The sequence below is a fragment of the Phalacrocorax carbo genome, chromosome 2, assembly GCF_963921805.1.
Source record: "Phalacrocorax carbo chromosome 2, bPhaCar2.1, whole genome shotgun sequence".
Classification (NCBI taxonomy): Eukaryota; Metazoa; Chordata; class Aves; order Suliformes; family Phalacrocoracidae; genus Phalacrocorax; species Phalacrocorax carbo.
Window position 1 is genome coordinate 156,154,162 of NC_087514.1, and position 16,138 is coordinate 156,170,299.

General features: G+C 37.9%; 1 protein-coding gene across 1 annotated transcript in view; it reads left to right on the forward strand.

Annotated features, from left to right (window-relative positions):
- The window catches only part of LARP4B (La ribonucleoprotein 4B), a 57,481-nt gene that overhangs the window by 11,837 nt on the left and 29,506 nt on the right, over positions 1-16,138 (forward strand). Inside the window, exon 2 of the mRNA XM_064444998.1 lies at positions 6,856-6,990. Within this exon, the coding sequence (XP_064301068.1) occupies positions 6,910-6,990 (81 nt within the window). The 5' untranslated portion in view covers positions 6,856-6,909. The remainder of the gene's footprint in view (positions 1-6,855; positions 6,991-16,138) is intronic.

The following is a 16,138-nucleotide window of genomic DNA, read 5'->3' on the forward strand; positions in this document are numbered from 1 at the left end:
GAAAGATTTCATAGATCTTTAAATAAGGAAATGCAAAGTTCCCTTTAAACAGCAAGGTTTGCCATTTCTCTTAATCTCAGCCATTTTTAGAGGAGAGACTACATGTGAACGGATAATTAATAGAATTGCAGAATGCTTTTGGAGGCTATCAGCCGTATAAAGACCACACATTGGGGGAAAAAAAACCCCAACTTGTGAAGTAGATGCAGCAGCAGCTCTAAACCATTGGAGCTGCTGTTTTTTCTTGCAGAACATTAAAAACATTATAGCATTAAGGTTTAGGTGGTCTTCTGACATGGTGCATTTCTTGCTAACACCTGGTTGCTATGTGGGTTTTAAAATGCCTTGCTACTGCCAAGTGTCCAGTTGGCGTGTTCACCTTATGTCCATGTTCCTCTTCACAAACCAAAAAGTTGCATTGTTCTGGGGGTGCCTGCGCATAAGCAATTTTCTTGGCAGGAAGGAAAACAAACAAATTGGATGGTATTTTTTTCAGTTTTCTTGAAATCTAACTTTCCAGCCACCATGCTGGCGTGTACATTGGATGCATGCACGTTTTGAAACCTTCGTTTGGCAGACTTTCATAAATGTCTGGGCCACACTAAGCTGTAGAAGTAAAACTTTTCCCCCAGTTATTTAGTGAATTAGCAGTTAAACAAATTCAGAGCCGCGTGATGATTTTTTAAATAGTAGCGTATTCAATATTTAACTTCTGTAGACAAATGCTGTGACTGAATATTTGTCATGTCAGCTCTTTAACTGCTGTTGTGTAATAGAGTTTACAACTGACACAGGCACAATGATGATGGCAGAGATTGCCACTGACAAATGTGCTTTTGGGTTGTTAGCTTTTTTCATTTGCAGCTGTTTTGTCCACTGTGGTAATGTAACCACTTCACAGTATTTAAAAGAAAATATAATGTCATCCTTGGAATGATTGCTTGTCACATCTGCTCTGTAAAGAGAATGATTTCCTGCTTTGAAAGGGAAGCTAGAAACCCCTGAGTTCTGTCACAGGCTTTCTGTATCAGAATGATACGTTTGTAGGGTTGTTCATTCACAGTATGGTAACATGTGCTCCATGCAGTGGGACTGTGGTTCAACTCTTACATTAACAACTGAAACCTTTCTTTGAAAGTCTTCTAAACCAGCCATCTGATTAGAATTGCAAGCTCTGGTTTCTGTCACTACTCCTAGTGCTAAGATGGAGGGGAAACTTGCAGCTTTTCAAGATTAGGATTTGTCAGGTTTTCTTGATGATGCTCTGTAAGCTTAACTATCCTGTATCTGAGTTGGCGGCTTTACCTGGACTAAGAACATGATTAAGTCTTGACACATCACATATCCGTTGGGTATTCAAAAGGTTTGTGAAACTAATAAGAAAGGTAAACTTTGTTTTAAACAGGAGTTAATGTATTCATAGCATACTATTGGACGAGGCACCTGTTATTTCTCTTATCAATTATGTGATGTATTTGGTAGGTGCTAAAACTCTTCAAAGCTGAAGTCAGTGGTAGCTCTGATTAATTCTGTGGTGTTGTGATCCTTTTGGATACATAAGGGTGTGAAATATGGTGAGAAAGTATGTTACCTCTCACAACAGAAAGGGGGTTTCTGGCCTGCAACTGGAAGTTTGATAGGAGGCGTAAGTTAAGCAGTGCACCTCTGTTTTGAAAACATTTTAGGCTTTCTCATGTTACTGGAAGTATATTTCTGTATTGGCCTTGTACAAAGTTTATCTTGATCTGTGTTTAAAGTTTCTGAAATGTTTGCTAGGAAGAGTTCTGCACAAAGCCAAACTCAAATCTATTTTTGTTTGTGCTTGCTGGAAAAGCAATGAAAAGATCTTTTATTCTAGTGAGCTTTTTTGTTTTATGGTGTTGCTGTTTGCAGTATGAAAGTTAAGTTGTCAGCACTTGCATTTGTAAATCTCTTTTTAAGGGCTGATCACTCTGGGCTGAAAGTTGGCAGGCAAGATCTCAGCCCTAGAGCATTGTTTGGGGTTTTGCATGTTTTTAAATAACAGATCTATCTGGTTTGTTTGAGTAGCATGCTGCTACTCATACTCTTGTAAATCTAGACAGTGATACAGACTGCATAAAAGCATGCTTTGAATGTGAATTAGAAGAATTAGAGACTACTTCTAATGAAAGCAGAGGTGGGAGGATCAGGGGGCTACACTGGAGGGAGGTGTTGGCAGGGGCAGTAGTGGTTTTCGTTGTCTATATAACAATTGAGTAGATGTCTCCTCCAAGCTGTGCAAGGTTGTAGTGTGTGTGGATGCAGTGTGTATATAAATATCTTCACAAGTTGAACATTAACTCTGGCAGTGCCTAAACCTGAACTAAAATGCAGTGTAAAGGTTAGCCTGATGTTGGCACCACAATAACAAGACACGTGTGGCTTTTGGATGAGAGCAGTCCCAGCTTTGCTTGGCTTGGCACCCAGACAAGAGCGATCATGTGGTTGTGTGCACTTATCTGGATAGTCATCCTGTGGGCCATTGGTTTGTGCCTGGCCTCTTCCGAAATGAGGGAATTCTTATAATAAGACACATTTGAAAATATTAGCCAGTAAAGAACCATGTTGTCAACAAAAAAAACCACTCCAAAAACCTCCTGTTTGTGAGGGTGGTTGTGGATGTTGCAGGGGGAAACCAGTAGGCTGAAATATGTGCTACCTGTGTTGTACGGCCAGGTGGTCTCAGTCCCTCCCAAGACTATTCTTGTAACTCCTCTGATTAACCACTGCTGACCACATGCCCACAAGGACAGATCCATACAAGTATGAGTAAAGAGTTACTCATACTCCCTTTCTAATGAGAAAACAAGTGTATTAAGGTGCTCATCCCCTTCCTGTTGCAATTACTAATTTAGCAGACTGAGCAGTGGGACAGACTGTTTTGGGGACAGAGAGGACTTCATCGCTGAACGTTGCGTGGTTTCTGAAGAAATGTGGTTTTACCTGCATTTTACACTTCTGGGGTTTAAGTGTCTTGCCTACTTATAAACCAAGTTCAGGCTGCTTTTCATAAGCTTCAGTAAAATCCATGCAGTTTTTCTCTTGGATTAGGTAGTTGTGGAAAGAAGTATCTGCATGTTTCGAGAGTAACTTTGCTCTTGACATAATATACCTGAAGTTGTTGAATGTGACTAATTACTTTATGACGACTGAATGGTGAGCCAGAAGGAAAAATAAAGTTTTACTATATGCATTTACTGAATTGAAATTATATATAAGATTACAAAATTTTAATTGTGTACTTCTAAATCAATTCATAAATGCAGGCCATTCTGTAGACTTTGACTAGACATAATTTGTGGAAGGCATGGATTTCTTGTGAGTCTGCTTGCTATAGACTAGAAATACTTAAAAGCTTATTGAAAAGATTGTGTGCCTCTGAAGGTTTTTCTTGTGTGTTTGGTTTTTTAATAACTTGAATGAAAAAATATTGCAGTGTACTTCTGACAGCTCAGTGTTATACTATAGATATTGCTACCTCTGTCCCAAATGGATCTGCTGGCTTGCATTTGTCTCTTGAATGTCTCCTACTTACTGCAGCAGAGTTTATTTATGCAAAGATATGGTTTACCAATCAGCAATTCAGTGTATCTTTTGAAGTGGTGGGCAAGTTAACTCTTCAGTGGGATAATAATTTTTATTACTGCATTAAACCGCCATATTTAACTTGCTTGCTAATTTGGCTATTAAACAAGCATCAAAAAAGGATAAGCTGTCTTCCAAACCATCAATCCTGATCTATAGTTTCTAGTACTACCAGATATTGATTGTGGCTCCTGTAAATAAGCTGGTGTGTGAAGATATGTATGAATACTAATGGAAAACATGCTAAAACACATCCTGTGAAGAGCCTTTAACATTTTGTGATTTTTGTTTCTCTCCCTAAAATAATGCTGCCTTTCCCACAAACATTATTCTCTGATGTGAGAGTCATGGAAGCCTCCAGTCATATAAGTTTTATGCTCTGAGACTGGTAAGCGGCAAGTCTGCAGTGGAAAAGTTGATGGCACTAACTTTCCAGAACATCCCTGCACATTTTGAAGTATGTCATAACAGATGGGATTTTGCAGCAGAGCACTTGACGTCCTGGGGAATTGTAGCAGCGTGACATACTAAGTGAAGAAAATTGCAAAGGAAACTCCTGCATTTGGGGTCTTTCCGTATGGCTTATACATTTGCAGAAAGGCAATAGCTGATGTTAAAAGCACGGGACTTACAAGGCAGGTTGAATATCCTCTTATATATTACTTTTAATATTATATATTATAATATATATATTACTTAGTATCTTACTTGTTTTGAGAGCCATTTTGATCCTTAATGATCAAGATGCACCTTAAATATGTGTTTGGTATTGTAGTTATTAAAAATAATTTGTTCACAGGGTGGGTGGATTTAGTGTGGTGTGTATGAAACAAATCTGTGTAACTAATGAGAATGTGATTATTAGTCTGAGTAATCCAGACAAAGTTACCTAGAGCTTCAATCTAGACTTAGCCTGTGATAAGTGTCTTGTGTGATCTCATCTAAAGGACTTCTGAAAAGCAGTTGAATGATGTGCTGCTCTGATTGCCGGTGGCTTGCCCAAGAAATTTGAAGTTGCAATGTGCACGTTGCAGTCACGTGTTATCTATCAAGTTGGCTAACAACTTGTCTACCCTCAGCAGAAATTAATGATTTATCTGAATATTTTGTGCTTGATGGCTAGTCAGCAAATGCTTTAAAGGACATATGTGTGGTGGAACTTTACTCTTGTTTGTTACACTCACATGATCTTAGCTGGTTTCCTTCCACAATCCATAGATATATAAAGTACTGGTGCTAGCACCATGTACCAGAGGATGGAAGAGATTGCAGTGTGAGTGGGCACGGGCTGATCCTAGAAGGGAATGGGAACATGTAAGATAAGCAAGTGACAGAGGGATGCAAAGAAGTACCGTGGCATTGATTTGGGGATCAAAATGCTGGCTAGATAACATTGTTGCTGACTGAAACACATTTGTCTTTAGCTTGTGAATCTGGAGTAATGTGCATGCTCAAGGTTAGTAATGAACAGCAGTGGAGATTATATACAATGATACAATGTGTAAGAAGTCTTGTGCTCTCTTTAGAAAAATATTAATGCAATATTTTAAAAGGCTAAAACCAATTTATTTAAAAAATATTGGCAGAAGCATTCTCCAAGAAGTTTAGATACCTTCCACAGCTTTGATGTCCACACAGCTTCCCATGTGTGGGTTTGAGCAACACAGAGTCTAGCTATAGAATACTTTTGAAAAATTGCTTTCATCCTGAGGATGATTTTTGGTTATTTTATAAAATACAAACTCCCTGAATGAATTCTAAACTTTCTGCCATGTAGACTCTGTGTATGCTCTTGTGTGTGTAACACTGTATGTGAAGGGCAGTAAATTTTTTTCTTGTGTTTTTTTTGTCTGTGTCATTTCTCCCTCACTTAAATACTTCCTGTCCCAAGATGAGAGGCAGGGTGTTATGAATAAAAAAATCCTGTGAATAGAACAGTGACACAGTGCATGTGTTTCTTTCAAAAACATGTTTTTCATGCTGACTTTACATCAATAGCATGAAGTGAAAAGCAACTGTTCATCTAGCTGAATATTTCATCCTGTTGGGAATGTGAATATATTTTTTCATCAGCTGTGTGTGCAAAATATCTTACCTTCTCTATAATCCCATCATACAGACACTTGAATCAGTTTGTAGGTGAATGTCAGTTTTATTTTAAAATTTTGGAGGGTATTCAATCATTTGTATGAAAGGCTCTTGCTTTTGTCCATTTCAAAATATAGTGTAGAGAAGATTCCATGGAAGACAATAATGACATAGACTGGAAAAAAAATGCTTTTTTAACACTAGTCTTTAGGGTATCTTGACTCCAAGAAGGAGCTTATGCTGCTAAAGAATGGAATCATACCATTACCCTCCATGTGCTGCAAATCTTTACTTTCTTTTTTAAGGAGATTGTAGAGAATCTCACCCTGAAGTTTGGTGTCACCAACTTGAAGGCAATAAATTGCTCACACTGTTACAGATGCAGTATTAGAATTTCCACATGAATAAGTAATTTAAGCATATTAAAATTGCTCATAGTTCTTTTAGAAAAGAAAAATTAAAATACCCTGATTTTATATCCCAATGTTTACTTTCTGAGACTTCATGCTTTAAATGAGCTTTTCCTTTTTTTTTTTTGAGACCAGCTTTGGGTTTGGTTTTTATGTTTTGTTTTTAAACAGTACTAAATAATAGCATCAAATTTCAAAGCGAAATTGCTGTCAGACTTTCAACTGTGCTCAGTTTGCTTGTCTAATCAAATAAAACAACATTTTAGGATGATGGAGAAAAACATGTTGAGCATTACTAATCTAGCAGAACTGTTGTAACATGCTGCTTAAAATTTGCCAAGATTAAGTGACTGTCAGGGTAGTTGAAGACAAAGGTTTTTTTGTGACTGAATACTTCTTAATAAATTAAGTCTACCAGGTGGTACAAAGAAGTCAGGTTTGAAATCCAATCTGAAAAATTAAGGTGAGAATCAAGTGAAACTTTCCCAGTGGAATTTCCCTGCCAGGTGATGTGGCAAGTGTTCATCTGCACTCCCAAGGCAGCCAGCGCCTGGGTGCTGAGCGTATCTGCAAGATGGCTTTATCCTTGCCTTCTGCCATAACGTTTTCTCAGAATGCATAATCCCGACCATGTTGTGTGGAAGTTCTTTGGACCTTTGGTCTGAATCAGCATGGCACATCTGGAATGGCTGTGAGTTCTCAGGAATTTCAACAACCACTTACAGAATCTTTTGTCTTCCTATTTCTGCAGCTTACAAAGGTGACCAGTAAAGTTCTCTCTGAGCAGCCAAAAAGCAGACAGCTCATGACTTCTGATCAGGACACTAAAGTTGTGGCTGAACCGCAGGTGCAGCAAGTGCAAGAAGTTAAAGACGGTTCTCATCTAGTAAGTATTATAATTACGTATTTCCCTGGTGTAAGTGTTGCATGAAACAAATTTTTTACTATGTCTTAATCAAAATTGTATCTCAGAATATTTTAGAAGACAGTTGGCTGGTAGCATTGCAACATAAAATGCTAAAACAGGACTATTGAAGGTGGCTAATTCTCCACACTGAGTAAGAGACTCAACTTTTCTTTAGCCCTACAGGAGATGTAAATACACTGCAAGTTACAACAGTTTGTACAGGGCTTTTTAGGCTATGCAGGAATTGTATTGCAAATCTTGAGTTAAGTTGTAGCTCACACATTAGCATCTGAGAAAAATGCAGGAAATGCACTTGGCGTATATCTGTAATTGAAAAAAGGACAAACCCCTACAAATAGGAAATTGCCTTCTGTAACAGGAATTTTGCTTAGGCAGTTCTGCCAAATGGCACGTGCTGCTGCTTCTGTGCTACTGTGCAGGACCCAGTAAGTTGCTTTATGGGATGCTTTTGGCAGATCATGCAGCAGATAGTACTGTGTGTATATGTTGCAGTAAATGTTACATATGTTTTCAAGAAGATTGAATACTGGATTTGTGTGTAAGCTCTACTCATAATATTATAGTTCAATCTTTGAATGTTAAATGTATATTGAGAGAAATATTTCCTCTTGGGACATCTTGAAGGGTTTGGTTTCAGTGCATGATCTGCCAGGAACTTAGCCTGTGCTATGCTAAGCAGCAGATGCCTGCAGCTTCAGCCTAACCTTGCAGCAAGCACTAAGGAGCATTTTGAAAAACACTAAACTTGAGCTTTTCTTTTCTAAGCAAGCTGCTGGGTTTTTTTGTCGTGTGTTGTTCCCCCCCCTTTTTTTTAAAAAAAAAAAAAAAATTTGATATTCTGGCTTCTCTCCTGCTGTTTTACAGCATTCACAGATGTGAATTTTGTCTATTTGACAGCAGAGAAAAAAGTTGAACCTACTTTTGTGCCATACTTTTGAAAGTTGAGCTTTTGATTTTTTTTGTCCTGTACTCAAGTCATTAATTCCAAGAAACCAGTGGGTAAGCTTGGGTAAGAGGCTCTTGCAGATTTGCTTCAAAAGCTTGGAACTGTCAGTGCAATTTCAACAGGTGCATTAGTATTAAAGGTGGTTTGATTAGTCTTCATATTGAGGCTGGTTCTTTTAATTTGGCAAACTAGAATTTTTATTAAACTGCATGTAAACTTAGATCTAAATCTTAATTTCTATTCTTTAATACATATTTGGAGAAAGAGTAATAATTTCTTTCAGTTCTAGAAAACCTTATCTACTCTTTTCTTTAGTAGAGGAGACTAATGCCAAATTGGATACCTTGGAATGTATCCATAGCGCTGTAATGCTGCATTTCAAATAACTAATTCTTTTGAGATTAAAGCTTTTCCTTTGCTGAATATTCCATTCCAAAAAGCTGAGATCTGTAGCTTATTAAGCTTTTTTACATTATACTGGTATCGTACTCTTTACATGCACAGCATCAGAAGGTAATTTTGTTTGAAAATCATCGCCAATGTATGCTGTTAAGTGTTGTGTTCAAGGTGGTCCCTTCCATAATGGTGTGTCTGCATGAGTGTATTTTGCTAGCGCTTTGGGACTTGCAAGTCTGGGGAACAAGGCTATAGTTTGAGGGAAGACTTCATGGACTACAGGAAGAAGTGAGCCAACTAAAATCATTAAGACATTTTCATCTTTCCAAAAATGTGATAGGAAGGGTATAAACTTCTGAAGTCCTGACTCAATTGCATTTAGCAAGTACATGCTTCAGGTTAACTGAAAACCACCTACTGTTTCTTGTGTGTCTTAATTATTTTGAGATCAGAGGGCTAGACTGCATAGAGATTTGTATCTGTGGGGGGTCCCTACTTCAGTGTCTGTCTGGTATGGGGCCATGGTATCTAGGGAGATTTCTAGGACTCCCTCTGGTTTTTTTTAAACAGACTTAAAAGAAATTTGAATTACGTTCCCTAGCTATTTTGGCTATGCTGCTCTACTAGGATCTGGTGATACCTAGTCCAAGTGCTTTTGTGGCAATGCAGGAGGAAAGTTGTAGAATTTCTGCTGGAAATTTTGATACACCTCTGTAGATCCTGGAAGAATAACTCCCTGTATGCTAGTCTTAATTCTGAATGACTAGGATCAAGTACTTTATCTTTAAATATTAACAACAAATAAATTTTCCTAACTATGACTTGAGTCAGTTTTTCTTTGGCAGGAGCAAACCTAATGCATGTTCTGCTGTTAGTAATGTTGAACAGATAGTCAGTAGTGACTGAATTAAAAGTTCTGATGTTGTGATGGAACCCTTCAGAAATCACTTTCCAGGGTTGCTTATGTTACTGTTACACAGGTCACTTGTTCACTAACAGTTTTTAAGGCTTAACCTCACAGTGATGGAGCCAAAGGAATTTCTTCTGCCTTGAAGTAGCTACAAAACTGCTATTTAATGCCTAATGTAGATTAGCCTAGTATAGTTCATTTCCAACAACAGCTGCTCTTGAATTTGGCTGATTTTAGTAGCACCTAACAGCAGAATTTCCGTAGTCTTGCACACAAGTTGATTGAAGGAAGTTGGCCACTTGAGGATCCCCATAAATTTCTTGTTAATAGTAGCTTACACTTAAGAGTTGGAGATAAATAACTTAGAATATAGTGGCAAATTCTTAGCTTTGATAAATTTGGGAGGTAAATATGCTGGTACCTCCAGCTTTTTTTTAACCTAGAATTAGGCTTTGTCACTTTAGGTGACATCTGTCATTGGAGTTTTTTTGTATCCTGATTGACAGCTACTCTTTCTGACAAAACCATTGTCAGACTGGATCCAGGAAACTCAGTGTTTAAGAAATGTTTCACTCCCTTTTGACTCACTTCTGTTTCCTTTCTGATCAGTAACACACTGCTGCTAGAAATCCAATGTTACTCTCTGAGGGAAGAGGCCAAGACCCAAATCCCATGGTGCAGGTAGTTTATATGACCTGTCTCTGCCAGACAGGACTTAATTAATTTTTAGTGCTGAAGGCATGGTCTTTTTCCTTGCTCATTGATCCTAAACTCTTCCCCTGCCATGCCCACACCCGAATGTGTGCCCTCTCAGAGCACTTTCCAAGGACCAAAGAATTTTCTTTGACTGAATCAAAAACCTGATCTAGAAATTTGAAATTAAATTTAGACGGGACTATTCTCATCAAGTGGCAACAGGTTCTCCAAATGTTGGTATGTTCCGGTGGAAGATAATAGCATGAGGCCATCTAAACTTGCTGTCCGATGGAGATCTGAGCATCACCCATTCTCTCTCTAGCTGAATAATTATCAGGTGCTGCCATGGGCTTCTGTTAATGGGAATTCAAACCAATGTGGTATGCTGGTTTTTGTCAGTGCTTATAGGTACTGTAAATAGAGTTCAGTTATGTTGTTAGTTCCAAGCAGAAGAAAGATAGCAAGTCAGAAAGCTTCAGATGAGACTTAATTGTACTTCCTAAAACTTTTCATGGGGGTAATGTGAAAGGATGTCTTGGGCTTAGAGTTGCTAGGTTACGGTCTTCAAAAATCTTTTGCAACCCATTCAAGAATAAGCCTCACAGAATAAAAAGGGACTGAGGAAATTAGATTTACTAGTTTAATATAGGAGCCTGTGTAACAGTTTAGTGACAATTCGGTATAGATCATTTGACTATACGCAGTATTACATATGTTGTGTGCCAACTGAGAGTTAAGTAGCAGTTTGTATAACATGTAGGTGATGTTTAAAGCTATTAATCTCTTGAATTATTGAATGAGAGATGGGAGGATTAGACCTTAAACTGAACACGTGCGATATCAGCCTCCTGAGGAATCAATGCTGCTCAGCGTTCTCTTTCTGTCCCATTATTGTAGATTTAGACCATAAGAAAAGTGTTGAATAGTTTTGCACATGTAGATGACTTTTAATGCTCATGTTTAATTGCTTAAATGTGTAAAATGTGTATTTAAACTTTTAGTGGTCCATTTAACCTTGATATATTGGAGGGAAGGTTAAGCAATCTGACCAGCTGTTTCCAAAAGCCTGCAGTAGTGATGTTAATGATGTCTGCTGTGATGCCGCTCTTTCACTTAACTGGCAGTGGGCATGACATCGGGTATGGCCTGGGAGTGCAGGTTAATTACTGTTTCTTCAGGACTGGTTATGATTGCATGACTTTATTATTGAAAAAGGATAAATAAAGGTAGATGTCAGAAGGTTGTGAGGACTGTTTTAACTTGAGCTGTTCTAACTTTAAAGGTAGAATATATTTTAAAACATAGGTCTAATAGACTATATATGGGGTAAACCCTTACTCTTTGGCAGGGAATAGGTACATGTAGACATGAAAGTAGATGGATAGGTATACTCCTGTTAATAAGCAGGTTGACTTCTTGTTTTCTGCATAGGTGTGTGCAGGAAACTTTATTAAATTATTTAAAAAATTGTTAAAGTTATGTAAGTGCTGCTTCAGAGCAGCTTCATTTCATGGAGAGGTAAAACATATTTAGGCTTTGAGTAAATAAGAAATATACCAGAACCAAAATATATATGTGTAAAGGATAAAACCAAAATAAACAAAACCCAGCCCCCAGCTGAGCTGGGTTCTGAAGTGGCAGAGCACAAATTCTGTTAGTTTTGAAGTGCTTTTCAAGTCAGGTGGTGGTGTTTAGCTTAGCCAAAGGAGTCTTGGAAGTTAAACAACCAACCTAAGGTGATGTAACAGAAGTGTGGCATTTTCTGCTTAAATTTATGTTGCTGGGATTTTTTTTTAATGGCAATCCCACAATAAGCAATATTGAGAAATGTGCCTTAATGAATGTTCACTATAGATGCTTAAAAATAGAAATTATCTCTGGAACTCTTAGATAAAACCAAAGGAACAAGTACAAAATGTGCCTTTTCACATAAGAGGAGTATGGGAAGACTAGAAGGAGTTTCTATTTGCCTGAACTGCTTCACCCATTTTCTCCCCAGTAGTTGATAGCAGAAGTGTTTGTTAAGGCACTGAAAAGGTGGACTTTGCCCTGGTCTGTCTCTTAAAGGCACTTAGTTCCTCTCTAGAAAGCACGTCATTAGTAATGGTTAAGTAACAGAGGGGAAAAATCTTGCTATTTGTTTACCTGACAAGGGAGTCTTCTGAATAGTTGTAAACTTTGCAAGTATTATTGTGACTTTATGTGACATTAAAAACAGTTGAATTGTTTACTCATGGCATTTCTTCAAAAAAACTATTAAAAGTAACTCCCTCCCCCTTTCCCTGTACTTGGTTCCAGGGAATGCTAAAGAGGAGGAGTCACTTGGCATAGCTTTAAGCCTGGATCCAAGCATGTTGAATAACTTTCTCCCATGGGAGAATTAAAAAAAATGCAGCAGATGGCAGCAATGATGCATCAGACTTCCTATCCTTAAGAACAATATATCTGCAGGCACTTTGAGGCTTCAGGTGTTGGATAAGCTGCATGGGGAACATGGTAGTCTTCCTCTTTTGTTTCTTTGCAATTTAAAAGCAGACTTGCTGAGGAGGGGATGTATTCCCTGGCCAATTAAACAGTGGTTTTTTTATGGTCAAAGGATTAGTGGTAAATAGGAGGTTTCCTCTGAAAGTTAGCCAATGCGATTCTCTCATGTATACAAATCTGAGTCTGCCTATGGTATTTAAATTTCTATGACATTTAAATATATGGTAACCTGTGTTTAAGAATCTAAAGCACGTTACTTTTTTGTGATTCATTTGTCCTATGAGCAGAATACTTGTCTAGGGAGAAGCTGCTACATTGGCAACTACGTTACGGCTTTGCACTTTTTTGTGTTACATAGAGTATTTATAAAGAGAAGTAGAATAAGAAATGACTCTAAATATTCAAATACCTTGCAAAGGCTTCACAGGACAGAAGCATTTCATGCTGTATAAGGTAGAGAGGTTCACCTCTAGACTGTTTTAGGTTGCTAAATGTGAACTCTGCTACTGTTACTGCATGAGTGCTTCATAGTGACTGCAGTGCAGACTAAAGTGAAACATTTGAATTTCTGGAGTGCTTCTGCACTTGCTCAGTACCTTGTACTTGCAAGTTGTTATTGTGAATGGTTTCGGATAGCAGGAGGTTTTTTTATATTCTCTTCTGCCTGATTTTAATCCAGCTCGGTTCTGCTTACTGTGGTTCAGTCCAGCATAATTTTTTTCCTCAATCTTCAGGAGACAACAGCAACCAAAAATGCTTGCTTCTCTTTGGGTTCATTACTCTAAACAGGTGTGAACTTAGTCTGCCGACTAGGTATGAATGAGTAAAAGATGAACTGATGCTTAATTTATTAAGCGTATTATTTATCTACGTTGATAGTAGTAGATTTTCTGTCAGTAGTAAAATAAGTGAAGGAGATGGAAAAGAAAAAGGGACTCTGGGCTTATCTTTTAAAGATGTTGGTTTTCCCTTGGAATTTTGGAAACAAAGCAGAAATCTTGGAGTGTGGTGATGGGGACCTTATAGACAACATAGGTATGACTGAATTGTGTCTTAGGCCTTTTGTAGGCTATGTGACTTGCCATGAAAGCAGCTGTAAAAAGTCACAATGACAGCCATGCAAAAAAAAAAAGATAGTGGAATAGTGGAGCATGGATCTCTGTTAAGCATCCGTTACCCTGCAAGTATAGTTTACAGTAGAAATTAAAACAGATCTCTTACTAGTTAGTTGAAAGGCAACTGCTTTACTTAGCCTTAGTACCCCTGTATACTGCTGTATGAATACAATGAAGGCAAGTTGCCAGGCTAACTTAAAACTCATAGTTCAGGTACATCTTGATTAAACTTGCCATAAGGTACACAACCAATTGAAAAATAGCATTCAGTTCAATGTACAGCTGGACGAACATTTGAAATAGAGTTCAAAGGTCTGTTGTCTTAATTTCATCTGTGGTTTTGGTATCTTTTAAGTAGCGGAGTAGAGCAGTGCTGTAGTGGTACAGTCTGCAAGCTCTCTGACGGATGGGGACCAAATATGAAATAGTAGCAGTGGATTTGATAGGAGCTCTGAGTGATGTAATGTTATGCAAAGGCAAATAAAAGCAGCTCTGCTTTAGAGCAGAAAAGATTGCTGGGTACTTTCAGCTTTTATTGGGTTTTTATTTTTGAAGAAACACAACCACTTTTTTAGCAAGTAAAGGGACTTACTGTAATAGAAGTATTCCAATATGTAAATACCTGTGTAGAAAGATGTTCTTTGCTGTCAAAGTCAGAAAGAAGTCAGTTTGCATACAACAAATAAAACTTACACTGAGGACAGACTTTTGGAAGAAGTAGCATTTTGTCAAACTACCTTTTAAATCCATCCAAGTTTTTTTTGTAAAAGAATATGCAGATTTTTTGGAGGTTAAGTATAATTAATCCTGCCACAGTACCAGAGATGGCTAGATGATTGTGAGGCCCCTTCCAGTGCTGTAAGTCACTGAGGGATTATGTATTCTTTTTTGGATGCAGATAACAAATTAAAAAAAAAGACTTGGAGCAGAATTAGCTTCTGATAATGTACAATGACCGCTCAATGGAATACATGAGGTCTTATCTATCTTTAGCTTGTTTTTCCTAAAGTAATCTTGGTCTAGGTTCAGCTCTGGGGGAAGGGAGGAAAAGGAGAAATTAGTCCAAAATGTGTTTGATCTAATACCTTCCTCTAGTTTAGTTTTCAAATCAGATTAAAACATGTGAAGCCGGAGTGCAGTTACCCTTGTAGAAAGCAGGAGTTGTATTAAATATGAAGGCAAGCCCTTTTTTGGCAGCAATGGACGCTGTGAAGGATGTCATTTAAATATTTTAATGACCTGATGAAGGAAACTAACTTCAGGAAATTAAACAATGGGAGTTCATAAGACTTGGTAATGCTTGTAAACAGACTGTAATCTCATTAGGAGAATTATTTGGCTTGAATATTACAGTGCATATGATGAAATACTAAAACATTGCTCAGCAACTGGGATTTGGACTTTGAGTGGCAATGACATATGAACCCCTGCATGGTTTTTAAGTGTGCTATTTTTGGCAGCTGGGTGTTGGCTTGTCTCCTCAGCAGCAGTAGAAAGTTAGTGTAGTGTATAGAGGAAGGTGATTTGCAATGAGAAGTCTCCTCTGACACTACTTATTAAACATGGGCTGCTGCTTCAGTAAAGAATTGAGTTACAGCACGAATGAGGAGAAAACTGGCTTGTTAGAAAAATCTGTGGAAGAGGAAGCACCAGAGTCAAGGATAAGTAAAACTTTATCTTCAATTTTAGGAACTGTGGAAAACCGGGATCTGCATACAGTGGGAAGGACGGTTAATGGGGCAGCTGTGATAGTCGGCATTGAACGCATTCGTAGTGATGATTGCACAGCGTCAAATTCTAAATCTGGGTTCTGGGATAGAAAAGCAAAATATCCGTCATACAAAAGCATGGACAATACTTCTTGTGAGAGCTCTAGGAGAACATATGACAGACCTTTTGCCTTCTTTAATTCCTTTAGTCACTTCCTGAAGGTCTCTGGTACATATGGAAATCTGCAGAAAAGTGAAGAAAAGAAAGATAGGGTTATTAAAAAAAGAGTACCTAAAAAATCTAATAGCAATAGTCAGCACATGAACAATACAGAAAACATTAATAGTAATATTAATAATGAAAGTGTAGCTTTAGAAGAACATTGCTTGTTTGATCGTATTTCTATTTTACATGTACCAGACATCCTAGACAAAGGCTTACAGGGTGAAATTGCCTTAAATAGACATTTTCTGGATGATTACGCAGTTACATGTGACCATTCAAGGCAGAATGAAACAGCAGTAAACGTTGAAGACAGCAGGGGTGACAGCCTACCAAAAGTTCCAAGTTCACATAGAGCGATATCTCCAACGTTTTCCTATCTTGATGTAGACAACAGACAAAATATAAAAGATAGGGAGTTTTACAGTATTTGTGTTGTAGATGTTGAAGATCTGAAAGGGGATGAAGAGGTGCCAGCTACTGTGTATGAAGAGACTGCAGCAGACGTAGATAACTCAGCTGTTACTGATGAAGGAATGTGCAGCATGGCACGACCTCTAAACACTGGTGAGGAATTTCCAGTGCAGCAATCAGCACAAGTGGAAGCTAAGTTTAATTCACAGAAAG